The sequence below is a fragment of the Mustela putorius genome, unplaced genomic scaffold, assembly GCF_011764305.1.
Source record: "Mustela putorius furo isolate JIRA1106 unplaced genomic scaffold, ASM1176430v1.1 tig00000224_pilon_pilon_pilon, whole genome shotgun sequence".
NCBI lineage: Eukaryota > Metazoa > Chordata > Mammalia > Carnivora > Mustelidae > Mustela > Mustela putorius.
This window is the reverse complement of record NW_025421321.1, coordinates 30,891,730-30,919,660: the sequence shown is the minus strand read 5'-3', so window position 1 is coordinate 30,919,660 and position 27,931 is coordinate 30,891,730. Positions and strand designations below refer to the sequence as shown.

The following is a 27,931-nucleotide window of genomic DNA, read 5'->3' as shown; positions in this document are numbered from 1 at the left end:
GATTTTCTCCAGCCAGAGGCATCATCAACTTGCTCTGCCAACAGCACCATCTATGTCCTAGCTGTCTCAATGTGGTTTCTTTTAAGTCATTCATGACAGCACAATTATACAGAAATAGGCATAGTTAAAAAGTAAGCATCTCCCTTTACTCTTCTCTTGAGAAAGCAAAACTATGTAAAGAGGGTAAAGGATGAAATGACTAAGGGTAGGAGAGCTTTCAGATTCAGAAAATGCTGATTTGGGGAGAAAAAGTTTTGGAAACATTTTTTTATTTTTGTCAAGTTTGTGGGGAAAGGTAATTAATTTTGTTGGGTTTCCAACAAACTCCAAATACAGTTACATTCTAAGGCTTTGGGGGTTGGGACTTTAATATGAATTGGCAGGGGACACAATTCAGCCCATAATAATCACAACAGCTTAGAGGGTCGCATTTACCAGGCATTATGTGTTTTTGGTTGATGATCTCACACATAATTCTAGGCTTGCTGTTCTTATTATACAGAAAGAAATTTATAATATTCCAGAAACACACACACATACATGCACACACGCTATCTGCTGATTACTCAGGTCTGCCAGCCTAGTTTGGCAGAAGCCTCATCTGGCTTCATCCTCACTGAACTCAATTTTGAAATGTGATTTAATCTGTGGGGGCTGACAGGATAAAAGCTGCCAGGAAGGGGATTGGAAAATGGTACAAAAGAAATCTTTGCTAATCCTCATTCCGAGATCCTATGAAATACTTTGCCATGCTGTGTCCCAAAGTCCAGGCCTGAAGACTGACTCAGAATCTGGCACACCATTCCGTGAGAGAATATGGGGATGAGAAGAATAAAGGATTTGCAGTCAGTGCATGAAGTTAGTCACTAGCCTTTTTAGCTCAAATAATTTACTGCAAACTTCTGAAGTGGCAGGAAGAGAGGAGATTGCATCTTTATTACCTAGGGTTGCATTCTGACATCACTTAGGTTGCTGGGGCCTTTGTTCATATACAACAATCATTCCTCACACTAACACAGTGCTTTACAGTTTAGAAAGCCCTTTTGTATGAATGACCTCATCTGATCCTTAGAGTAGTCCTATTAACTAGGAAGAAACCAAGCCAGAGTTAAGGTACGTGGAAGAACTATGGAAGTGAAGACAGATCTTATCTGATCCAGATCTTTTCAGCTATATCCAGCAAAAGACTTCATCAGATGATGCAATGGATTTTATGGGCTTTGATATACTTCTGGTCCAATCTGTGGAGGAAAAGAAAGAAAGGCCTCATTTTCTTAAAATTGCCCAGAGTTCTAAAAACTAGAGATTGGAGTTCAGTCCTCTGCAAAAGACAGAACAGGCAGTCAGGTCCTAACTGGCATAGAAATAGATTTTCTTACTTGGTCACCACTTATTCAGTAGACTCTGGAAACAGTAGAGGAAATAGAAAAGTTTGAGGAGATTGAGAGGATCATCTCTGGACTCTGGGGAAAAACGAAATGCCAAAAAGTGAAATGCCACAACTGAAAAGAAATTAGCCTGGAAGACAGGAGTAGGGGAAATTTCAAGAAAAGTGCAACAAATCTGAAAACATTAGCAAATTCAGGGGGTTACAGAAATTATACTAATGATAATAGCAAGGATAACTATCAGTGGCTAACATATATTGAACATATACAAAATGTCATGCACTGCATACTAAGTGCTTAACATGCATCATTTCATGTTGGTAAGGATAATTTTACCCCATTTTACAGATGAGGAAAGTAAGGAAAGATGAAAAAGTTGTTTATTGCAGCCATGTGAGGAGCAAGTGGCAGAGCCGGTTTTAACCCAGGTCTGTCAGGCTTCAGAGTCTGAGCACTTAACCACTTTGCAATCCTGACTCACCTTTGTATATAGGATAAACACCATCATTAATAGTCACTAAGTACCTGCATGTGAAGGTTATTCTGGGATTCAGTTAACTTTAATAAAGACTCAAAGGAAACCTGAGTGTTGACTGCATGATAGCCCAAAATCAATCTAAAATGGCCTGTAAAAACATCTGGATAGACAATGTGCACATCCTAGCCACCATGGAAGATTGCTAGTGTTTTATAAGTGTAACGGGATGGCAGCATAGTTGAATTAATATATGCATGAGATCTGGGAAGAGAATCATATTACAAAGAGACTAAGTTTTTATTCCCCCTCTTTCTGTGAGGAGAAGGTTGTGGGAGGGGAGGGCATTCAGCTACACCTCCCCATCAACAGGAAAGGCAGAAGCAATGTTTACCTTAGTCAACTGACTAATACGTGGAACTTTTTTTTTTTTTAAGTGGGCTCCATGCTGGGCAATGCAGGTCTTGAACTCAGGATCCTGAGATCAAGACCTGAGCTGAGATCAAGTAGGTTGCTTTACTGACGGAGCCACCCAGACGCCCCTGTGTGAACTTCTTAAGATTGCTCCCAAATCATAGTAGGAACAAAACTCCTGTTTAAACTTGATGTTCTTTCCATTTATAATCAGAAGGAATTCTCCTGGGGCGCCTGGGTGGCTCAGTGGGTTAAGCTGCTGCCTTCGGCTCAGGTCATGATCTCAGGGTCCTGGGATCAAGTCCCATATCGGGCTCTCTGCTCAGCGGGGAGCCTGCTTCCTACTTGTGATCTCTCTCTGTCAAATAAATAAATAAAATCTTTAAAAAAAAAAAAAAAAAAAAAAAGAAGGAATTCTCCTTTCTGCCTTGCTAACCCAAGAACACCATATTATTCATCTTGAAAAAAAAGTCACACCAACATACATAGATTATGGAATGCAAAAAGATAAATATGATCATTTCATGTTATACATCTGAAACGTGTCAATTATATCTTACGTTTTTAAAAAAAGAGTGAAAAAATATAAGTAATCCAATTATGAATTCAAATTTTAAACATCCTTCATATTTGGCCGATAGCTATTCTCTGGCCAAGCCAAGAGTAACTAGGACTGGGTGGTGTGAAGGTTAAAAGAGCCCTTGATAAAATGCCCCAAATAGCAATAGTTCACTCATGCATAATCAAGGCTTGATGATTATCACCTAAAACAGAAAGACAGTGTAGGCAGCATATACACTGTTATAAATAAAAATAAACAAACATAAATGATTTGTAAAAGCAAATAATGCTTACTCTACTTTGCAGTCTATCCTTTCATTAGAGAGAATATATTTGCCACTCTATCTAAGATTATATCTAAACAAAACGGAAATATGAACTATCAGAGGTCAAAAGAAATTGTATAAAAATATTAGTTAAGAGCAAATAACTACCTGTACCCCTCAAACAAATAATACATTATATGTTAATTTAAAAAAAAGAGCAATAACTATTTTGAAGAAAAGTAAGGTATGTCCCCAATGGAAGTATAAGAAAAACATTTTGACAGTATGACATATATTTCCTCAATGAAATAACAGTCCACGTTTATTTCCTCAACTTGGTTTGCCAAGTTTTTGGCCAACAAAGGAAACATAAATAGAGAAGAATATGGTACCAAATCGCTGGCTGTGATTCCTTTATTGGGATTCCTGGTTTCTGAAGCATTTTAGCTTCCTTTGTAAAATGTAAGGTGATGTAGAAATGCTGGGGTTTTAAGCAACAGTCAAGAAGGAATTCCTGAGATGTCTTCAGTACAAAGAGATGGTTTTGTTAAAGCATGGGGACAGGACCTACAAGCAGAAAGAGCTATACTAGGCTTGTGATGGATGACTGATTATATGCTTTCAAGTTGGGAGGAGGCTAGGAACAGCATAAGTCTCTAAGGAATTTTGAAGGCGAGGTTTCCAGGACCTTGAAGGGGCTAGGTATTGTTAGGAAAAGATCATTTATTACTGTACAGAAATCCTCAGTCATGAGACCTTTCAGATGTCTATCAGTGGACCATACGCTTGAAGGCTGGTTGCTAACATGTATCTTGTGGGGTAGAGATAAAGAGAGTTTCCAAAGGAATTTTTATATGTTAAAGAAGACTTACAGGATCCTGGAGGTTGGGATAATGTTAAGCTAAGACTGCCTTTTGCCTCAAGCATAGGATCAACATGGAGGCAGCTGAGCTCCCAGAGGATGGTCACTCTACCTATTTTAAAGACTTGTCGTCAATGGGCTGTAGGCAGTAAGGAAATTTAATTTTTTCTTTTGTCTTTATTTCCTGTATCACAAGGCATTTCAAGTGTACACAAATTTGGCAAAAATATGACTCTCTTACACTCCTTTCCCAAATTCACCATTTGTTCAACTTGCCACATTCACTTTGTCATTCTGTCTCTCTCACAAGGATGTAGAGGATGTTAAAGTAGAGGATGCCACCTCTTTCATTCCTAAAACTTTAGTGCATACTTCCTAAAGACAAGGGCATTTTCAGGGCACCTAGGTAGCTCAATCAGTTAAGGGTCTGACTTGGTTTTGGCTCAGGTCATGATCTCAGGGTCAGATCAAGCACCACATGGGGGCTCTGTGCTCAGTGTGCAGTCTGCCTGAGATTCTCTCCCTCCCTACCTCCCTTTCTGTCCCTCCCCCAGCTCATGCTGGCTCTCTCCAAAATAAATAAGTAAATAAAATAAAATCTTTAAAGAAAAATCACAAGGGCATTTTCTTACATAACCATGGTTATATGATAATGATAAATGCTACTATCTTTTAGCAAATGCCCCAATGGTGCCCTTTATAAAGTTGGGTTTTTTATTCCCTCTTCCCAAATCAAATTCACATGACTATATTTAGATGTCATGCATCTTTAGTCTCCTTTAAGCTGGAATAACTTCTCAGTCAGCCTTTCTTGTGTTTCTTGATGCTGGCATTTTTGAAAAGTATAAGCTATTTTACAGAAGGTCAATTTGGGTTTGTCTGATGTTTCCTCATGATGAGATTCCATGTATGAGAGAATGTCAATCTACTTACTAAGAACCTACCCCCAACAATTAGTGGACATGGTCTTTGAAGTCATACAAACTTAAATGCAAATGTAAATCAATAACCACTTTCTAGCTGTGTGGCTGGCTAGTTTAAAGCTTTCTATTCTGTAAAATAGTGATTTTAACGGATTTAAATGGTAAGACTGTTGTGAAGATTTTTAATGAGATAATGCATCTAAATCAATTTAACACAGTTTTGGGGTGGGTGTAAAACTATTTTATACCTCTCTTGATTTTATCGCATTATCTTACACCTAGCAACAATGAAATAAAATTGATTAAGCAGCATCTCTATTTACTTTCTCAAAGAGAAAAAGTACTATACTCTGACCATTCTGTCTATAGTAATCTAGTCTGGCTAAAGTACTTCAGTGCCAGCCTAAAACTGGCAGCAGCATCTCAGCTGTTTGGATGCTCCTAGAGGTTGCTTCCAGGTATCTTGCTGCTGCCTGTCCTAGCCCAGGGAGTACACAAGCACTGGCTAGGAGAAGAACACCAGAAGTACTACACAGAGCACATTCCTTCCTGCCGAGACCGGGACGTGGGCCAGTGGAGCGGAGTGGAAGAGTATGACAAAGGCACTGAACATGAAGACTCCAGGACAGGGCTGCCAAGAACATGAACTTGTTTAGGGGACTGATAAGGAGTACTCTGACTAAAATCTGAGTCAGGAGCAAACTCTGTCCTTCCTGTCAATCCAAAGAAAGAAGAGGGAATACCCATGTCAAGCAATTTTCTTAAAGTCAAATTGAGAGTTTATTTTAATATTCAGCAACAACACTGAAAAAAATGAGGATGTCCACAATTCATTTCCATAAATCCCTTGCCCCTTTGGACGGGCAAGGGAGCTAGTGTGTACAGCATTTTCAATCTACTGTTTTAGTATGATAATCTCATCCTCCATACCTTCTCTTAGAAAACACCAATAAAATTATTCTATTTATGCTAATTCAGTACTGTATGCCACAGGTTAAAACAAAACAAAACCAAAAAGGATTATAACAACTGCACCAGTTCTAAGTATAGAAGTACTAACTCACTTTGGAGATTTGGAATCTAATTTAACTTGGGTTTTTCTATGTTATTAACTCCAATGTTCCAGCATTTTTCTGTTTTACCCTTTTCCACCAATTAGAACTTCAAATGAAAGTCAAATGATCCCTGAGGGTAAAGAAAATAAAATGAAACAAACAAGAAAATTCCTGCGTCCCACATTTCAAACGGTGAGAAGGGGCCTCCAGCAAGGCAAAGAGAAAATTATACTCTCATCACTGTGCTGAATGAGAGTTTGCATCTATACTCTGACAAAGAGAAAAGAAAATTCTAATGCAAAGCCTTTATTTTATCTTCATTAATGAAAAGTAAAAATTCTATAATGTGAGCATTAGTAAAGAACTTCCAATAATTCTGTCATTTATAGGACAGAGACCCCGAGTCTGAGTCAGCCTTCAAGAAATACTTAGATTAAAAATAAAACTGCTTAAAAAGGGGACTTCTCAACTAGAGCTTAAATCTAAACATATGACATTGAAGATGCTATATACCCTATAAGTCATTAGTAGCCTCTTTTCCTTAGGACATAATGACTCTATTGGAAATTTCAAAAAATCACATATACTTTTGCAATCACCTTTAATTTGAGGAGAAAACCACTTCTCATCTCATCTACTGCATCACTCATGAGATGTCAGTATTATGTTTAAAAGCTCACTATATTTAAAACATTTTGAAGGTTAGGTTTAGAAAGGAATATGTAAATGCATGTAAATTCTGCCATTTTATACTGTTTCCCTCTCCCTATATAGGAAAATCAGGAAGTGAGCTCTCTCTATTATTACCCATGCAACCCAAAGAAGTATTATGGGGGAAAAATGATTGGTATGAGAGTTAGACAATTTGGATTTAATTCTAGCTCAGTTATTAGCTGTGTGATCTTAGGAAAGTCATTCAAGTTTTTTGAAGCTGAGGTTTCCAAATCTAGACAATGAAAAAATAATACCTATCTCATATGACTGCTGTAAAGACTAAATAAGATGGCACACATGCAAGCATCCACCACTGTGTCTAGTGTGAAACAGACTCTCAATAAATATTAGTTTCTCTTTCCATCCTGTCACACACATCCTGTCCTCTGACAATAATAAGGAGTTCTGCTAAATACTTGAACTACCAGCTCTGTTTTCTTCAAAACAGGCCCTTGGCTCTTAATAGTGACAAACAGTCATGTGAAAGCCTCCTGGGGCCTGACAATGTCCTAGAGAAACAAAAAATTTCTTGTATTGGGGAACAGCACCAACTGCTTCAGGCTATGACAAGCCCCAAACAGTAAATCAGCTCCTGCAAGTTTTTACAGTGTTACTTAACATCCTGAGAGCTTTGTGCTCTTTCAAAAGTCTTTCTCTCCCTGCAAGGATCAGGCATGCTCTTTGCCCTGTTTTCCCTTCGTAACAGAGGTTTTTATTCAACAAGACCACCCAATGGATTCGAATACTAGGAATCAGAAAAGGCCAGGTTCAACCATGTAGAAATTGGCAAAATTTGGGGACTAAACAGTAAACCCTTCTTAACCTTTTGGAATCTGGACTTCTGTGTGCTCTCTGTTCTTGGATATAGCAGGCTTTTAGATGCACTGGTTCAAACACGTCTGTGTATTTCTCTCAACTACATTAACACAAAACTCTTACCACGTAGAAAACTTCTTATGGAAGTCTAGAATCTTAAAATCTGACTACAATCTAAAAAGCAACGCTTTCCAACTTCTCCCACTTCATGGTACAGACTGACCCGAACACACGACACCTCTATGCTAAAGGGACTTGAAAGTACTGATGGCTACAAAGCGCTAAAGGGTAAGCAGCACTGACAGAAAAAGGTATACAAAGATTAAACCGATTTGCCATGTGACTCAGAGACTTCTACCACATAAAGGTAATTGTTTCAACTCCAAGCAGCTCTAGGTCAATGTTCACACTCCTTCACAGGACTGACCACCCCTACTGAACCTAAGGGAGAAAGGGAATGTCAGAAAGCAACAAACATTTGATTTGGAACAGCAGGTTCTCCATGGAGGATCATTAAACACTAAATCAGCAAATTAGGTATCAAATACTTAATTGAGTGTATTATACTGGCCAGATATATAATTTGAAATACTGAGGGTTCAGTGGCAAACAAACCAAGAGTTCTTACCCTTAAGAAGCTCACATTTTAAACACAAAAAAGATGATAAATTAAAACAATTTCAGTAGGTCATAAAGATCAGTTATTTTTTATCTGCAGTGAAGATGTAGAACAAAACTTTTGGCATAATGAATAAACTTTAGTCACCTTGCAGGTAGTTTATTCAAAGAGTTATAGAATACTGAATAAATTACAGACAGAGGTTGACCCAGTTTCAAAATTCAATTCCTACATTATTGTCTCCTTCTTATGGGCTTAGCGTCATTGCCTCTGTCATTTGGTAGCACATACTGGATGAGATCATTCAGAGGATGATAATGAAGACTGGGACAGTATAAAATTACAAACACAATGCAAGAAATCTGAAGATGTGGGATCTACTTCCATCATATAATATTCACATGAACTTGTGTAATTTACTTAAACCCCTAGAGTCTGACTTTCTTCATCTATTCTATCTCACTTTGTAGGGCTTTTTAGAATTTAAATGAGACACTATAAAAGAACTTGAAAATATTTAAAACATTGGACAATTACTAACTATTACTGCCAAATCAAAATATTTACAGGAAGACTCAGATCAGAAATGAGACAGGAATAACTACATTTGGGAACAATACGAATTCCTGCTTCTATATTAGCTGTTTTGAAATCTTCGCTCCCATTCTGTTATTCCAAAGGGCTCACCCTGTGGAGGAAATGGGTCCTAAAAAAGATGTCAGGGCTCAGACAGCCCTTCTTAGTGATTTCTCCCTCCTCTGAGACAAGATAACAAAAATTACTTTCTTAAAGGTATTTCATTTCCTGGCATCCTAACCCATGATTAAATATCCTTACTTTATGAGTTATTCTTGCTGATTATTAACAATTACAAGATAGGAAGTAAATATGAAGTTACCTCTCTTAGATGTTAAAACACGGGCCAACAAGGACTTTGATAATCTCTTTTTTCCTTGGAAAATTAATCTTTCATTTTCCTTGGGTATCTCTATAGCCACCAGCTTAAATTCAGTTGCCCATGATGCAGAAGGTTCAAAAAGAGAACCAATGGAGGCTGGGGCAATATGGGGACAGATTGAGGAGGTGATGGGACTGAGGTGGCAAATACAAGTAAAATTTAAAGGCATAATCAGCCTTGGTGGCTCAGCTGGTTAAGGGTCTGCATTCAGCTCAGGTCATGATCCCAGGGTCCTGGGATCAAGTTCCACACTGGGGGTCCTTACTCAGCAGGGATCCTGCTTCTCCCTCTGCCTGCTGCTCCCCTGCTTGTGCTCTCCCTCTCTCTGCCAAATAAATAAATAAAATCTTTTTAAAAGGGGGGAGGATAATTATTTCTCAGCTCTAGCCATTATTTGTAGATAAGTGGGCCTAGTGTCGATGGATATATTATTTCAAAAGATTCCAAAAACTACATTTTTGGGTGATACCCCTGAAATTTTATTTGCAAAATGCCCAGTCACCTAGAGCTTACTATAAATTCATAGTGCAGATTTCTTCTGCCAGTGAAGAGGTAGACCATTTATTTAAAATGTAGTTATTAGTGCTGATAAATGACTTACCAATATTCTGATTTGAGGAAGTATATATTAAGCAAGGCCTTGCAAACTAGAGATAGGAAAGAGGATATTTCAGGCTGGGCAATTATTATGTGCAAAAACAATGAGGTAGAAATATGCCTGGCTTGATGGGAGAAGGAAGGAGAATGTACAGGCTAGTTTGGCTGAAGAATTCCTTGAGAGAAGGAATAGGACACAGATGGGAAAAAACTGTAAAATACACTGAATTCTTGAGTAAAGGGCTAAGATTTTTATGGATAATCTTTAGAAGAGAAAATCTCTAGATAAAGAAGAGCCATTAGGAGGAGGAGGATCACTTGCCAAAAGTTATATGTTGCCGCTCTTCTCCCCTTTTTCAAAATAGAGGATAAGACTGGATGCTGACTCATGAAACATGGGAGTTCTGGAAAGTTCCCAATTGAATGCCAATTTAACCAACCACACTTTAAGTCAACTGCCTTGGCATTGTGGTGGTCAAAACTTGCAAAAAAAAAAAAATTAAATGGTCTCTAAAGGGCTATTTCTTTCTGATCAATAAAAACATTTAGAATTTAAAACTCAAAGAGAAGGTTACTGGACGGTTTGGCACACTGTCAGTTAATCAGCAGACAAAGCTTTCATCAGACTGCCTATCAGTGGGCAAGAAGCCGCACTGACGAGGCTGGTCTCAGAAAAGTCTTCCACAGGGAACAAGCCCAGAATGCACTACTGTCTATATTCAAAATGTAGACACACGCCTCTAGCAGCTCTTATTTCATCCTCAGAACCATTTCTGTTTTCTTCTGCAACAAATGATTCTGGGGCTTTTAGTCCAGGGTATACTCTCAGTAAAATTCCTGGAGACAAATGGCCAGAAGAACAGAGCTACTGACTCTCACTGAGAGCTGGGATATTAAAATACCAAATGTACTGGGTCACCTAGGTGGCCTAGTCAGTTAAGCCTCTCTGACTCTTGATATCAGCTCAGGTCCTGATCTCAGGGTCATGGGATCAAGCCCTCCATCTGGCTCTGTGCTCAACAGGGAGTCTGCCTCAGATTCTTTCCCTCTGCTCCCCACTCTCTAAAATAAATGAATAAATAAATCTTTAAAATACCAAATGTATTAAATGCACTTTGTTCTTTCAGAAAAAAAATATCCTATAAGGCACAGTTGAGAAAGGCCATATCCATAATGATAAGGAACTTAAACTTTATTATGAAGTTAGTGTGGGAAACATAATGGTTTCTGGCCAGATAAATACCGTGATCAGAGCAGATTTTAAGGAATGCTAAACTGGTGGCAATGTTCAGGATGGCCGAGGGGGGAAAGAACAAAAAGTAGGGAGACCAATTTAAGTAAATGCATGGAGTTGGGAATGAGCATGGTAGGTCTATAGGAGGGTGAAGAGGACACTGGGCTTCTCAGGGCCTAGGAAACCATCAAGAAGTGCTGTTACTCTATCAGGTATGTGCCTTTTTCTTACATACATACAAACTTTCATACACATGCATGTGGGTATTCCACACAGTGTCTGCCTCTGTCCATCAGTACTCTTCTCTTCTCCTTCCCAGAAAACTTCTACATATACAGACAGCCAGTAAATACTACCCTAATGTAAGCTCTATGTGACCTCTCAGTTACAGTGCTTAGCACCATTAAGCAACTTCCTTACATCAATAAACTGAAAATCCTAAGGAGAATCTGTTTTATCCCAAAACACTATCTCTGCCTGAGCAGAGCCTGTCACACCAAATCATGTCACAAATACCTGTTTAGCCTGTGAATGGTAAGCAACCCTTGTCCAGCATTCCCTCTGATCTAATGAGCTGGGCCAGTGGGTAAGACTGAAAAGCTGGCAATGATTTACTAGTCATACAGCAAGGACTGTTGGGAAAGTAGCTTACCTTAGGTCAATTCGCAGGGTAGACCCAGCAACAACAGACACATTTTGCTATAGTAAAAAGTAAGCTATGCTAGGTAGAGCACAGAGAACGTTTATAGCCAAATAGCTGAGATGGATGTTTTAAAATTAGCAAACAGGTTACCTCTCAATAGAACTGGAAAAAGAATACAAACTACTAAAAAAAAAATTATGAACACATAAAATTAAGTGGTACCCAATGGAAACAAACTGTTAATCTAGTTATGATATGTGTATGTATGTATGTATATATATGTGTACACCTACATTCAAGCATACTATATATAAAGACTTATGTTACAGAAATGAAAAGTGACTATTTAACATCTAAAGGTTTTCATCAGTCTTTTTTTTTTTTTTTTAAGATTTATTTACTTATTTGGGGGTTGGGGCTGTGGGAGTAGAAAGAAACCCCAAACAGATTCCATGCTGAGCAAAGAGGCAGATGCCAGACTCGATTCTGTAACCTGGAGATTATGACCTGAGCGAAATCAGGAGTCTGACGCCTAGATGCCTAGACGACAGTGCCACGTGGGCACCTCTTTTCATCAATCTTTTAAAAATTATCCTCTGGGGTGCCTGGGTGCCTCAGTGGGCTAAGCCTCTGCCTTCAGCTAAGGTCATGGTCTCAGAGTCCTGGATCAAGCCCCCCATTGAGCCCCGATTCGGGCTCTCTGCTCAGCAGGGAGTCGGTTCCCCCCACCCCACCCCCACCTGCCTGCCCCTCTGCCTGCTTGTGATCTCTCTCTCTCTGTGTCAAATAAATAAATAAAATCTTAAAAAAAAATTATCCTCTAATGCTGAAAAAATTAAAATTAAAATAATAATTGATGCTCATGGGGCACGTGGGTGGCTCAGTCAGTTAAGCATTTGCCTTCAGCTTAGCTTAGGTCATGATCTCAGGGTCCTGGAATTAAGCCCCACATGTGGCTCTCTGCTCAGTAGGGAGTCTTCTTCTCTCTCTTCCTCTCCCTCTGTACTCTCTCACTCTCTCAAATAAATAAATAAATAAATAATCTTTAATTTAAAAAAATTTTAAAAATTTGATGTTCATATAATTTTTCTAGGAGCTCACATATTATTTAACATGAATCACACATTTATTTCAAAAAATTACATTTAATTTTAATAAATTCTATTTCGATTTAATATTTATACATCACCACGTAATCTAGAATCTAAAATACAAACCCTAACAAAATTTAGCACAAGCAAGGGAAGTGATACACAAGTAAGGACTTAAATATAAATTTAAACTCAAAGCAAGCCATTAGCCCAGATTCTAACAATCATATAGAAATAGCATTAGCACTATTACCATTTTGTACAACTCTTAATTTACTACTGTATTGTATATATTTGTTTTCTTTATACATTTCCTAAACCAAAACTGTGTTTGTTTATAGTTGTATCTCTAGCATCTAGAATTGTGCCTGGAACATAGTAAGCAATTTTTTTTTCTTCTTATTTTTTTAAAGAGTTTATTTATTTATTTGACAGAGAGAGCAAGAGAGCACAAGCAGGGAGAACAGCAGAGAGAGAGGGAGAAGCAGATTCCCCGCTGAGCAGGGATCCCGATGGAGGGCTCCATCCCATGATGGAGGGATCATGACCTGAGCTGAAGGCAGATGCCTAACCATCTGAGCCACCCAGGCACCCCCATAGTAGGCAATTCTAAATGATAAATGGCCAGTAGAAAGGATGTAAGAATGGAAAAAAACAAGTGATGTTTTGAATTCTGTCAGTCTTTATTTATGTCCTACAACAATTTCACAGAAGACAGGTGGAATACATATAACTGCAAAATTTTAATTGTTTAGAATGTTTATAGATAATAGAAGAGTCCATTTCTATCTACACTTACTGATTTCAGGAAACATGTACAAAGATAGCAACATTTTCCTAATCTTTTACCAGCTATGAAACAAAATTATTCTAATAATTTTGTAGTATAAAGATGTATGTAGTATAAAGATGAATCAATTCTTAAAAATGCTCAATTGATCTGCTCAATGGTTTGTAGAATTTAATTAAAAGTTGAAAGTAAAGACTACTACATACAAAGTTTTTAAGGTGTGATTCTGTTCTATATACAGTTTCCACCCATAGTAAGGCCATGGTAGAATAGAAGAGATATATGTACACAATCAACTACAATTCAGAATAAAATTCCATTGATATAATAGAAAAGGTTTAAGCCAGGTATTATAAACGTATATACAAAAGAAACATTAAGCCTCACTGGAAGAATTAAAGAGATTCATGAAGGAAATGGCATCTCAACTAGGATTTTTTTTTTCACCATAATGCATAATGTTTATTGAAACCCAGTTCCAATAAATATGACTTGCCCTTTCTTAGCCAAAGCATAAGAAACAAAGATAACAGGAATTACAAACAGAAATGAAAAATGGGAAATAAGCCCCTGGCAAGCAATGAACCTTTTCTTTTTCCAATTCAATCTGAGACCACTAGATTCTGGAAGATACTTTTAGATGTGTACACTTGTTTCAAAATACCATTAGTTCTCATTCTGATCTGCAGGATTTACAGAGTGAGACAGTATGGGTCATATTGGACCACTGAAAGTCTCTACTATTTTTTTTTCTTGTTTATATACATGAGATTCACTGAGATTCCACTAAAATGGCAATACCATGAATTAAGTGTCACAACATTCCTTGGTTTTGAAATACAACAATGTCCCTATTCTCTTTCCAAAAAAATGAGCTATAGTTAAAAAAAAAAGCAGTCAACATGAATTCTAAATATTTGCAAAACTGTCTAAAAAAATAGAAAGGTGTAGGATAAGAGTAACAGTGAAAGTAACTGGTAATTTGCCTTTAAAAGTTTACACACACATTTTAGCCTTTGTTCCACACATATGCCTTCAAGAGAAGAGGGACACATACATATTATTTATTATTGTTATTCCTTATTTATTAGTTAGTATTATTTTGATATGCGTTATGCACTGTATGATTTATCTTCTAAGAGTGAAATTAAGAAGTGTTGCAGGACCCAAAAGTTTATAGCGGCAATGTCCACAATAGCCAAACTATGGAAAAAACCTAGATGTCCATCAATAGACGAATGGATAAAGAAGATGTGATATATATATACAATGGAATATTATGCAGCCATCAAAAGAAATGAAATCTTGCCATTTGCGGTGACGTGGATGAACTAGAAGGTATTCTGCTTAGCGAAATAAGTCAATCAGAGAAGGACAATTATCATATTGTCTCCCTGATATGAGGAAGTTGAGAGGCAACATGGGGGGTTTGCGGGGTAGGAAAAGAGTAAATGAAACAAGATGGGATCAGGAGGGAGACAAACCATAAGAGACTCTTAATCTCACAAAACAACTGAGGATTGCTGGAGGGAGGGGGGTAGGGAGAGGGTGATTGGATTATGGTCATTGGGGAAGGTATGTGCTATGGTGAGTGCTGTGAAGTATGTAAACCTGGCGAGTCACAGACCTGTAACCCTGTGGCTAATAATACATGATATGTTAATAAAAAAAAAGTATTGCAAGGAAGGAAAAAATGAAACAAGATGGGATCCAGATGGAGACAAACCAAAAGAGACTCTCAATCTCAGGAAACAAACTAAGGGCTGCTGTCTTATACACAATGTAATGCTTTATTGCCTTTGCTTTTAAAAAAAGAAACAAAAGGCTAGAATTGGGTCATATATCCAATGTGAAATATAGGGTATTTCAATTAAGATTCAAGCTGACTTTTTAAAGTGTTGTTCAAGTTAAATGCTACCCTATGTCAATTACTTCCAGCAGCTGAATGAGTCTGTAAAGTTAGAGGGCATTTCAACTAGGACTTTTATAGAAAGAAATAGAGGAAGGGTTATTTCTGAGTAGAGGAACAGTAAAAGTACAAAAACAGTACAGAGTGTTTACATGAAGTTCAAAAGTCTAGTCTGATGGAAGGAGTGTCAGGATGGAATACAGTCAAGATAAGATTTCATAATAAAGCATTAGGATTTCAGGTGATAGAAGCCATTCTATTTAAAAGAGTTAAATGGTCATATATTTATTTCAGGAAGCAGTATGAAACACTAGAAAAGCAAAAGATTAGAGGCCAGAAGAGGACCTGACGACCTAGGGCAGTGGCCACAGGAATGAATGATAGATGGGTATGCAAAGTAATGCAGACATATAGGACCAGGTAACCAACTGGACGGGAGGTGAGGGAGAGAAAAGTAATGAAGATCACTGACATTTTTAGCCTGGGTTAAAAGTATGATGGCGATGATATTGACTCAAACAGGAAATAAGGGAAAGAAATATGTCTGAAATAACAGTAATATATTCCTATGTAGAAATGTCTCTATTCAAAAGTTAGTAATATTGGGGCACCTGGGTGGCTCAGTTCGTTGAACATCTGCCTTCGGCTCAGGTCATGATCCTAGGGACCTGGGATCAAGCCCCACATCAGGCTCCCTGCTCAGCAGGGAGTCTGCTTCTCTCTTTCCCTGTGCTCCTCCTCCCTGCTCATTCTCTCTCTGTCAAATAAATAAATAAAATCTTCTTTAAAATGTTAATAATATTAATAACCTGCACCCCTAATTGGTTTGGATGCTTGGTATATTCTCTAGTTCTAGGGAACATTTAAGAACAAAAAGTTATTAACACTGAAAATGTTTAGGTGATACATAATAAATGACAATGTGCCCACTGTTCTCTGTAAAGTCTTAAATATTTTTAAACAGACTTTTTTTTTTTTTAAAGATTTTATTCATTTGACACAGAGAGAGAAATCACAAGTAGGCAGAAAGGCAGGCAGAGAGAGGGGAGAAAGCAGGTTCCCTGCGGAGCAGAGAGCCCGACGTGGGGCTCGATCCCAGGACCCTGGGATCAGGACCTGAGCCGAAGGCAGAGGCTTTAACCTACTGAGCCACCCAGGTGCCCCAAGTCTTAAATATTTTTGATAAGAGACATCATCATTAACTCTCTAGTAAGCATCCACTAGAAATGTTTAGTTGAGTATGAAATGCACTAACCAGAACAGACTGAAATTTTCATTTCATGTTTTTATCTTTTTACTAGAAAAATCTCAAACACATTACAATAATCCTTATAATTTGAAAAGAGCAACTGTGGACTTAGAGTCATCTAGAAAAGACGAAGAAACAGGTTTTTTTGGTTGTTGTTGTTTTGTTTTGTTTTTTAGATTTTATTTATTTATTTATTTGATAGAGAGATCACAGGGAGGCAGAGAGGCAGGCAGAGAGAGAGGAGGAAGCAAGCTCCCTGGTGAGTGAGAACCTGATGCAGGGCTCGATCCCAGGATCCTGGGACCATGACCTGAGCCGAAAGCAGAGGCTTTAACCCACTGAGCCACCTAGGTGCCCTGAAGAAACAGTTTTTAAAATTCATCCCTATTTTTGCTTTTAATTCTATGTGAAACACCTCTCTAACTTTTTAAAGACCACGACCTAAATCTGTAAGTTAGGGTAATAGTATTTCCCTGTACACTTCAGAGAATTATGAGAATTATGAGACAACATTCTTATAGCTCTCTGAACAGCACAAGTGAAAGGCCTTAGTTATCAACAATCAGTGGAATTATTCTGATGTCATTTTTTCTACCTCAAGAGGCTACAAAATTAAAACAAACAAAAACAAAAAACAAACAAAACAAAACTTTAGATAGAAGTCTTTACTTGTCTAATCTAGGTATAGACCAGTTAAAATTATTATGGAGCCTATGCACAGCATTTGAAAGACTACTACTTAGGTAAGATATATATAGAAATAATGGCTGCCATCTAAAGAACAGAAAATCACTTAGAAAAGAAAACTGGGGCACCTGGGTGGCTCAGTGGGTTAAGCCTCTGCCTTTGGCTGAGGTCATGGTCTCAGGGTCCTGGATTGAGCCCCCCATCAGGATCTCTGCTCAGCAGGGAGCCAGCTTCCCCCTCTCCCTCTGCCTGCCTCTCTGCTTACTTGTGATCTCTCTTACTGTCAAATAAATAAATACAATCTTAAAAAAAAAAAAAGAAAACTGATGGTGGCATATTTTACCTAATTACAAAAAAGATCAAATGAACCTTTTCGAGAGGTCATAAAAATGGAGACTTTATTTTTTTCTTATTTTTTAAAATTAACATATAATGTATTATTTGCCCCAGGGGTACAGGTCTGTGAATCAACAGGCTTACACATAAAAATGCACATTATAATAATGAATTAGAAAGTCACTGCTGAAGTCATCCTTTTTCCTGACTTAGGACAATAGAAGTTGTGTTTAAAGCTGATCCCATAAAGAAAAACAAAACAAGACCAATCTAGAAACCATTCTACATTTTAAAATGTGCTTCACTCCGGAAAGATAGAGGTATTTAAAGATTTCATTTATTTATTTGACAGACAGAGAGCACAAGTAGGCAGAGAGGCAGGCAGAGAGAGAGAAAGGGAAGCAGACTCTCCGCTGAGCAGAGAGCCCGATGTGGGGTTCAGTTCCAGGACCCAGGGATCATGACCTGAGCCGAAGGCAGAGGCTTTAACCCACTGAGCCACCCAGGCACCCCGAGAATAGAGGTATTTAATTAAGTTTTTAAATGCCCAAATTTCAGTAGCCAATCAGACTGACTACTTTGAGTGCAACGTGTCCATTCATGAATAATCAATATATAGGAATGGCTTCATAAAAACTAAAAAGCTCTTTGTCTCCAGTACCCAGGGATATTTTCTATTATTCCTAGTGTTCTGACCAACCTTTCACAGATGCTGGATCCCTTAAGAGTTTGGGTGTCAATCCACAAAACTCTATAACCTAAAAAATTTTTTCCTTTCTCCCCTTGAGCAAAACTTCTGCTAAGAACTTCACATACAAATTGAAAAAAAAAAAAAGTTTAATCTGAAACAAATCAAATCTCTAGACTTAATTTTCATTTTACAGGGAACATAGGAAGAAAAAAATAAGTTAAATGACACACAATTTAACTTGTCTTTCTGGGAATAGAAGATACCCAGAAAGTGAGCCGTTCTATAAGAACACTGGTTTAGACTCTTGGAAGGGCGATAAGAAAAAAAAAGAGAGAGAGAGAGAGAAAAGAAAAACAAAAGAAAAGAAAAAGAAGAAAGGAGAAGGAAAGAAAAGGTGGTAGTAATACATTAGATAAAAAATTAGCAAACCTCATCCCATGGGCCAAATGAGGCTTGCCCCTGGTTTTTCTTTTCTTTTTATTAAAGTGTTATTGGAAGACAGGTTGATTCCTTTTCATGTTGTCTATGGATGCATTTGCACTGCAATGGCACAGCTGAGTAGTTGTGACAGAGACAAAATGGCCCACCAAAGCCTAAAATATTTATTATCCAGGTCTTCATAGAAAAAAAAAAATTCAACCCCTGCTCTAGATGAACAGAGATGGAAGGGACACAACACAATACAATATGAGAAAATCTATTTGATCCTGGTTCAAGTAGTAGTAAGGTTTATACATGTTCAGGACTGGAAAAAAAAGTTTTTGTTCCGTTCTTCAGCATCACAAATCACAAATTCACACAAACTTTTGAAATTTTGTCTTTGTTTTTAAAGGGTTGTGCATCCAATTTTTAACCTCTGATCTAGGGATAAATTATGTAAAATTAGTGGATCAGGTTAATTTTGAAGCCGACTAAATATATAGGTTTAAATGACACTTTTCAAGCTTCCAGAAAAGGGAAATTAGACCCTTCACCTATACTATACACAAATTCCTAATGTGTTACAAACGTAATGTTAATGTCAAAGTATAAACAAAAATAAAAACAAAAATAGGGGTATTTGTGGAGGAGATCTAACAAAAATCAGGTAATCTAAAAAAGATTGGCCTATCTGAATATATAGAAATTTGAAATATTTCTAAAGAAAAAAATCACATTAACAAAATAAAAAAGAACAGCAACTATACCACTTAACTGATTTAAAATTCTAATACAAAAACTTCTCTATATTGATAAAGAAATCATAAGAAATCCAATAGAAAAAACAGGCACAGGGGTACCTGGCTGGCTCAGTCCTAAGAACATGAAACTCTTGATCTCGAGGTCATGAGTTCAAGCCCCCCAGTGGCTGTAAAGTTTATTTAAAAATAAAATCTAAGGAAAAAAAAGAAAAAGAAAACCAGGCACAGAATGCACACAGGCAGTGTGTGATTTAGATTTAGAGGAAATCTAAATGCTTAATAGACATTTGGAACAACAGACTCAACCTCACTAGTGAGAAAGGAAATGCTGAATAAAGCAATAATGGGGTATCTTTTATTAAATTCCAGGATAAGAAAAATTAAAGAGTGATAACATTCAGGGATGGTAAAGATGTAGGAATGGACTGATCTTACGTACTGTTGGGAGAGGTGTGAATTCTTAAAATCTTTTGAAAAGTAAATAAGCAATAACTGTTAAGAGTTAAAGTTAAAATACAGGACTTCCAGGGAATATGGGAGAGTAAGAAAGATTGTGGATTCACCTTGTCTGATGGAAATAATTAGGTTAACACCCACATCTGTGTAAATAACTCAGAAAACAACTGGAAGACTAGCAGAACAAACTCTCCACAGCTAAATGTGGACAAGAGGCCACATAAAGGAGGACAGGAAAACTGGAGATGCTGTAGGGAGCCAAACAGACCCAAGACTGTCCAGGGGAGGAAGGGATGTGGAGAGGGAAGAGCACACCCTGAGCCAGGAATCCCAGGCACAGAGGATGAAATGGAAAACAACTCCCCGTAACATTTGCCTATGAAAACCAGAGGGGCAGGCCTACAATCAGTGGCGCTTAGCATCTGGAACTTCATAAATCAGGATTCTGCTCTGGGAGAGGCAGAGGACAATAGGAAACTGTGTCCCCACACTTAAAAGAGACAGCACAACAAACGGCCCCAATGACATACAGCACTGAAGTGGCAGTTTGAAAAATGCAAGGGGTATACAGGAAGATTTATTTATGAATCTCAGAGTGTGTGCTGGAGGGGCGGGATATTTGGAAGACTTATCCAAGAGCAAAGGAGTTGGGGGGAATCATTTCCCTCCCTCAACCCTCAGCTAGATACACTAAATACATGGACACCGGCGCAGAGCCAACACTCTCTACCTAGCATTCCACCCTCTCAGGCTTCTGCAGTTCTGACCCTCCAACCCACCTGGCCTCAGCAGGAGTTTTCCCACTGGATGAAGGTCCCCCCTCACAGCACACCAGCAGGAAACTTGCTGGCACTGTGCCATACTCCACCCCTCCACATTCTCCTGTGGACTGCTGCCCTCCAACATGAGTGTTGCAGGAGTCAATCCAAAGTGGGGCCATAGGCTGGAAGTGGGCAGGCAGTCCTGACAGGAACCAGTATCACCCCAAAGTGACTTCTGCCCAGGGGAGAAGGGAAGATAACCACACACACCAGTCTAACTGCAGCGCCAGCAGAAGGCTGCAGGCAGACACCTGGTCTTACTTCAGGCCTGCCCACCAATGAAAGCTTCTAAGGGCACGATAACAGGGAAAGCGCCCTGCAGTTCAGTGCTACCAGAGCTCTAGCAATTGCCTGGTCTGACTCAACTCCAGCCCAAGGTAGCCCCAGACTGGCCCACTAACAATACAGGGACAAAACCTTGCCCACAATAGGCAACAAGAGCCACTGCAGATGACTGGACAGCCACGACAAAAGGGCACACACAACACACATAGGAGACACCCCTGAAGCAATAGCAACAGATTCTGGTGAACAGGGAACAGCACACTGCATGGACCTAGTCTTCATAAGGCCACTACTTTCAATAGAAGGAGACATAGCTGACTTTCCTAGCATACAGAAACAAAGAGGTAGACAAATTGAGGAGACAAAGATATATGTCCCAAACGAAAGAAAAGGACAAAATCACAGCAAGAGAACTAAAGGAAACAGAGACAATTAATATCTCTGATAGATAATTTAAAGGAATGATTATAAAGATACTCACTGATCTGGAGAAAAAAGAGTGGAGGACCTCCGTGAAACCCTCAAAAAAAGTCAGAAGAAGTAAAAAAGAACCAATCAGAGATGAAGAACTCAATAAATGAGATTAAAAATACACTAGATAAAGCACGAGGCCTACTTAAAAAAAAACACTAGATACAATGAACAGCAGAACAGAGGAAGCAGAAGAACAGATCAGTGACCTAAATGACAGAATATTGGAAAGCACAATATATAAATCAATATATAAACATATAAGCAACATATAAATCAAATCAACATGTTGTATACCTTAAATTTACATGTTATGTATTAAATATATTTCAATTTTAAAAGTTCACTATGTCTTTTATAATATTAACTCTAAGTATACTTAACAAAGTAAAATTAATTTTGTAACTTTATTACAAAATTGGAACAATGAAAATATCTTCCCCTATCTTAAACCAAATTAAATATGTACTGCTAGCTAGTGAAAATGACCTTTCCTCATAAGAATTATTCTTAGTAATACATGCAAAATTATTTTTATTCTCCAAAAGGTAAAAAGGATCTTCACTCCTTACTCAGATGTAAATTAAACAGATGTTCAATGTTCTGGCTTTGGATCTTTTAGCTTCCTTACTCCTTCCCTGGATAAATGTTAACAAACCAGACATTGTAACAAACAACTCTGCAGATTACTCTCAGATGAATAATTTTTGGACCAACATATCTCTGGAGCACAGTTCCTGTATTTTCAGCTATATGCTAGATGTTGCCATAGGCCACCCTGTTAGTGCTTTGAATCTAATAAATATGTCCCTCCCAAATGAACTTTCATGCCACATAATCCTAGGTTGAAATCCTGGTTCCACTACTTTACTGACTATGAGACAATAGATAAATTACTTAAAATCTCTGAGCCTATTTTCTTCTCTGTAAAATGCAGAAAAGAATAGTTCCTTTAGCAAAAGCTTATTATGTCTAAATAAGGCGATGCATGTAAAGATATATGAGCACAGTGACTCACACACAGAAATGCATTAGCCATTTTGTCTCTCAAATTTGCTCTTTACACTGTTTTCTATTTCTCCAAAGAGTATCAGTAGCTTTCCAGTCATCAACCTCAAATTCCTTTGGCCTTTGACATCTTCCTTTTCCTGATGGCTAACATCCAATTAGTTGCCAAATATTTCAGTTCTGCCCAAACGAATCCAACTGAAATCAATACTCACCTATGGAAAAACCACTACCTTTGTAGGCATTGTGCTAATGTGTATGGGGATACAATGAAGAGTAAGGCTTAGAACCTGCCTTTTAAAAATGGGCTAAGAGCCAGGGGTCTGGGGCCAGGTTAGCAGAACTATAACTAGTGAACAATGAGGTATGAATTCTAGTTCTTCCATGTACTATGAAGCCTTGGAAAATTTATTTCAGAAATTCATTTAGCCAGTATCATTTTGTTCAACTATAAAATGGGAGTTAAAATGCTTACCTCATAGGATTCTATCCAGAATTAACAGAGATGACATCAACAAAGGGCTCTAGTCAGAGGCTAATATATTATGCACGGGCTTTTTAAAAAATTTTCTTTTTAATTCAGATTCTTTACAGATCAAGTTGTGGGATAAGTTTGGTGTAATGCAGGCAGATAAGAATTGTGATAAGCTATAGAGATTTCTAAATGGCTTTTTAAAGGGGATGGCCACTATTCCACTTCAACCAAGTACCGCTAAATAGGAACACAGGTCCTGCAATGTTTTTGAGTTTAAGACAAGTCAGAAAGTTCACTTTCTGACTTGTGAACTCTCCAGTTTCTTAAAACACTGGAATGTAATTTAAAAAAAATGTTTTAATGTGTCCACCAAATAAAACATCTGCTAAAACCTGCAAGTCACCAATTTGTAATCTATGCCTGAATGGCTCAGAGGGAAGGCAGAAGTTGCAAACACAGTTCTCTTGCTAGAAGCTTCAAGGGAGTGGAAGGTAACCAATGCTTTTGGTTTCATCATGTGGTTCTTAGTTTTACCTGTGCTGAGAAACTGATAATAGACAAAATAGAGAAGACAAATTAGACCCTGCTCTCCAGGGACAATGCCAGACATAGAAAGCAAAATCCCTGAATACTGTTTAACCTTCTGCATCCAGAGTGTTGCCTAACACAAAATTTGACTAATCTTTGTACCTGGTTCCTTGGACGGAACATCTATACCCTTGGATTTTCCCCAGGGATAAGAATGTCTTTTTATTCATGAGCGGGCTATGACAGTTTGCACTAATAAGGTCACTCACTGTGGGCCTCTAGGTAGCTTATGTGAGAAAGAGATGGCTCAGGGTGGGAACAAGCCAAGCAAGAAAGACCAACCATGTGACCACAGCCCAACCATGTTGGGGCTGGCTTTGAGCCATTTAATATCAGCCCAACCTCTGGGCAAGGCAGGAGAGTTAGAGACAGTTCAATCGGGTGCTCAATGATATAACTAATATGGCTAGATAATGCACCCCAATAAAAACTCTGGACACAGAAGCCGTGAGGACTTTGTACAGGAGGGTGACGTGCCTTGATTCTAAGGGCAGAGGGAATAAAACCACTATGTGTAGAATCCTCATAGACTTTACCTTACGTATCTTCTCATTTGTCTGGTCCTGATTTGTATCCTGTATAATTAAACTATAATTAAACTATTAGTACAGTGCTTCCCTGAATTCTGTGAATTGGTCTAGCTTCCAGATATTTATTGAACCTGAGGGGGGTCTTGTGGGAAACCTCCATATTTGTAACCAGTTCATTAGAAATGTGGCTGTTCTGGGACCCCAAAACTTCCAATCAGAAGGCAGTCTCTTGGGGACTGTGCCTTGAATCCATAAGGTCTGTGTTAACTCTGGGCGACTACTAGTATCAGAACTGAAAATTGTGGTTATTGCAAGATAATATTCCATAGGTATAAGACTTAGCACTACACATATATTTTGGCAGTTCTTTAATTCTTGGTGCTGGAGAAAATTCTAATTTCTGGAGTAATCAGGAACCAACCATTCACTTATAGTCTAAAAAGCTTGTATTTCAGCCATAAATGATAATGTTAGTAAAGCAGATGTCATATGTTACAATGAGAAGACAAAGTCAAATTGGAAATTATCACTTTTTTAAAGTAAAATGGAAAACTAACATTTATTCCCCACTGAAAACTTGTCACAGAAAGAAATACAACAAAAAGGGTTTGTCCTTCATGCCTCAGCAATATGTATTATCTTTGCCATTCCCACCACTACCACTAGCCCCTTATTCCTTCATATGATAGGTTTACTCCTAACACCAGCTCTTATTATTTTCTCAAATCATATTGCCTAGCCTGAATCAATGAGGTCTTTCCTCTCATATCATTAACTATAAGACTGTTATTCTTTTAGCTATCTTACTGAAAACCTCCAACTCAACCATATCTGCCTCTGTCCTTGTGCTGCAGATTTCTAAAACACATAACTAATATCATATTAAAACTTGATGTCAACACCAGAAAAATGAAAAGGAAAGCCATAATATAAAATATCTGGCCTCTGTTATTGCAAAGGCAAGTTTTCATAAATCCCAAATATTACAGCTCTAGATAAAAACTTTTTAATGAAATTGGACTGATTTTGACAGTGGTACTCTCATTTTCCATAAGTCATTAGTATTCTTACAAAATTAATTCACTTTCATTTATATTTCTTAATGGAATTTAATCATGTATTCTGGAAATACATACAACACATAGGTAGGTCTTTAGGAGTAATAAAGCACAGTATCCTATCACCTAGCTGAAGAATTAATACAATACCAACATCTTTGAAGCTCCTGCATCCCCCTTCTGATAAGGGAGCAGAAGGCAAGCTGAGGACAAAGCACAAGCTGATACCCCTGCTAACTCTCCCCCACATATACTCCCCCACATATACTCCCCACATATACATTCCTCAGAGACTCAGGACTGTCCTAAAACTAAGGGAAGGGAAAAACAAATGTTTAACTAATAGAGAACACAGTCCTGCAAGACATGAGTCTCCATAGTGTACCAATCAATGTCGTAGTGATTTATAAGGAAAAAGCATCCTTATCAATAGCCTAACTTCCAGAGACCCATAACTCAATTTCCTGGAGGCCTAACATCACCCTCCCTTCCATGAGTGATGTGGGAAACCAAGGCAAAAGGGAAAGTAAACGAAATTACATTTCTTCATGACCTGCAGCCCACTGACAAGGACTGAAGATAGAGCATAATATTCCCCCAGGAAGCTCCCAACTGTCTTAATGTTAATTCCTTACTAGAAGGAAAAGCAGCCTTAATTTGATAATGGCCAAGCCTCCAGTATCCTGGGCATCTTCTTTAGCATATGGAAGTCCTTTTGGACACCTCCCTTTCTCCTTACCTCCCCCAGCTCGCAAGTATATAATCAGCCATCCCTCACAACCTCTGTTCATCAGCTCTTTCTGCCCATGGGTCCTGCTCCCCTGGCTTTGTCGAAAATTAGTTGACCACAGAGATGAGGGTCCACTTCTGGGTTCTCTATCCTGTTCCATTAATCTATGTGTCTGTTTTTGTGCCAGTACCACACTGTCTTGATGCCTACAATTTTGTAATACAGCTTGAAATCCAGAAGTGTGATACCGCCAGTTTTGGTCTTCCTTTTCAGCATTCCTTTGGCTATTCAGGATCTTTTCTGGTCCCATACAAATTTTAGGATTATTTGTTCCAGTTCAGTGAAAAAAGGTTGCATCCCTAATGCAAAAGGGATTGCATTATATGTGTGGATTGCTCTAGGTAGCATAAACATTTTCACAATATTTGCTCTTCCAATCCATGAGCATTGAATGTATTTCCATTTCATAGTGTCTTCCTCAATTTATTTCATGAGTATTCTATAGTTTTCTGAGTATAGATCCTTTGTCTCTTTGGTTAGGGTTATTCCTAGGTGTCTTATGGTGTTGCATGTAACTGTAAATGGGACTAACTCCTTAATTTCTCTTTCTTCTGTTTCATTGTTGGTGTATAGAAATGCAACTGATTTCTGTGCAGTGCTTTTATATCTGCCACTCTACTGAATTCCTGTATGAGTTCCAGCAATTTTGGAGTGGAGTCTTTTGGGTTTTCCACATACAGTATCATGTCATCTGCAAAGAATGCCAATTTGGATGGCTTTTATTTTTTTTTCTTGTCTGATTGTTAAGGCTAGGACTTCTAGTACTATGCTGAACAGCAGTGGTAAGAGTAGACATTTTGGTTGTGTTCCTGATCTTGAGGGAAATGCTCTCCACACTGAGAATGATATTTGCTGTGGGCTTTTCATAGATGGCTTTCATGATACTGAGGTATGTTTCCTCTATCCATACACTGTGGACAGTTTTAATCAAGAAAGGATGCGATGCTTTATCAAATGTTTTTTCTGCATCTATTGAGAGGTTCATATATATGGTTCTTGTCCTTTCTTTTATTTATGTAGTCTTTCACATTGGTTTGCAGATGTTGAACCAACCTTGCAGCCCAAGAATAAATCCCACTTGGTCATTGTGAATAATCCTTGTAATGTACTGGTGGATCCTACTGGTTAGTATTTTGGTGAGAATTTTTGCATCCATGTTCATCAGGGATACTGGCGGGTAGATCTGTAATTCTCCTTTTTGGTGGAGTCTTTGGTTTTAGGATCAAGGTAACGTTGGCCTCATAAAATGAGTTTGGAAGTTCTCCTCCCATTACTATTTTTTGGCGCAGCTTCATAAGAATAGGTATTAATTTTTCCTTAAATGTTTCGTAGGAAGCCATCTGGCCCTGGGCTCCTGTTTGTCAGGAGATTTTTTTATTACTGCTTCAATTTTTCCTTGCTGGTTATGGGTCTGTTCAGGTTTTCTATTTCTTTCTGGTTCAGTTTTGGTAGCTTATACATCTCTAAGAATTCATCCATTTCTTTCAGATTGCCTGATTTGTTGGCACATAGTTGCTCATAATATATTCTTATAATTGTATTTCTTCAATGTTGGTTGTGAACTCTTTCATTCAGGATTTTATTTATTTGGGTCCTTTCTCTTCTCTTTTTGATAAGTCTGGCCAGGGGTTTATCGATCTTATTAATTCTTTCAAAGAACCAGCTCCTACTTTCGTTGATCTGTTCTAGCGTTCTTTTGGTTACTATTTCATTGACTTCTGCTCTAATCTTTATTAATACTCTTCTCCTGCTTGAATTAGGCTTTATTTGCTGTTCCTTCTCCAACTCCTTTAGATATAAGTTAGGTTCTGTATTTGAGACCTTTCTTGTTCTTGAGAAAAGCTCATAGTGCCACATACTTCCATCTTAGGACTGCCTTTGCTGCATCCCAAAGATTTTAACAGTTGCATCTTCATTTTCATTTGTTTCCATGAATTTTTAAAATTATTCTTTAATTCCCTGGTTGATCCATTCATTCTTTAGTAGGATG

The 27,931-nt window shown here is 38.0% G+C and overlaps 1 protein-coding gene across 4 annotated transcripts in view; it reads right to left on the bottom strand.

Moving 5' to 3' along the window:
- COMMD1 (copper metabolism domain containing 1) overlaps nt 1-27,931 on the bottom strand; it is a 208,149-nt gene that overhangs the window by 16,238 nt on the left and 163,980 nt on the right. Inside the window, exon 4 of one of the 4 annotated variants that reach the window (XM_045077889.1) lies at nt 253-1,241. The exons of the other annotated variants lie outside the window; for them this stretch is intronic. Coding sequence (XP_044933824.1) covers nt 1,212-1,241 — 30 coding nt within the window. The 3' untranslated portion in view covers nt 253-1,211. Of the gene's footprint in view, nt 1-252; nt 1,242-27,931 lie in introns of those variants that run through there. 4 annotated transcript variants of the gene reach the window in all.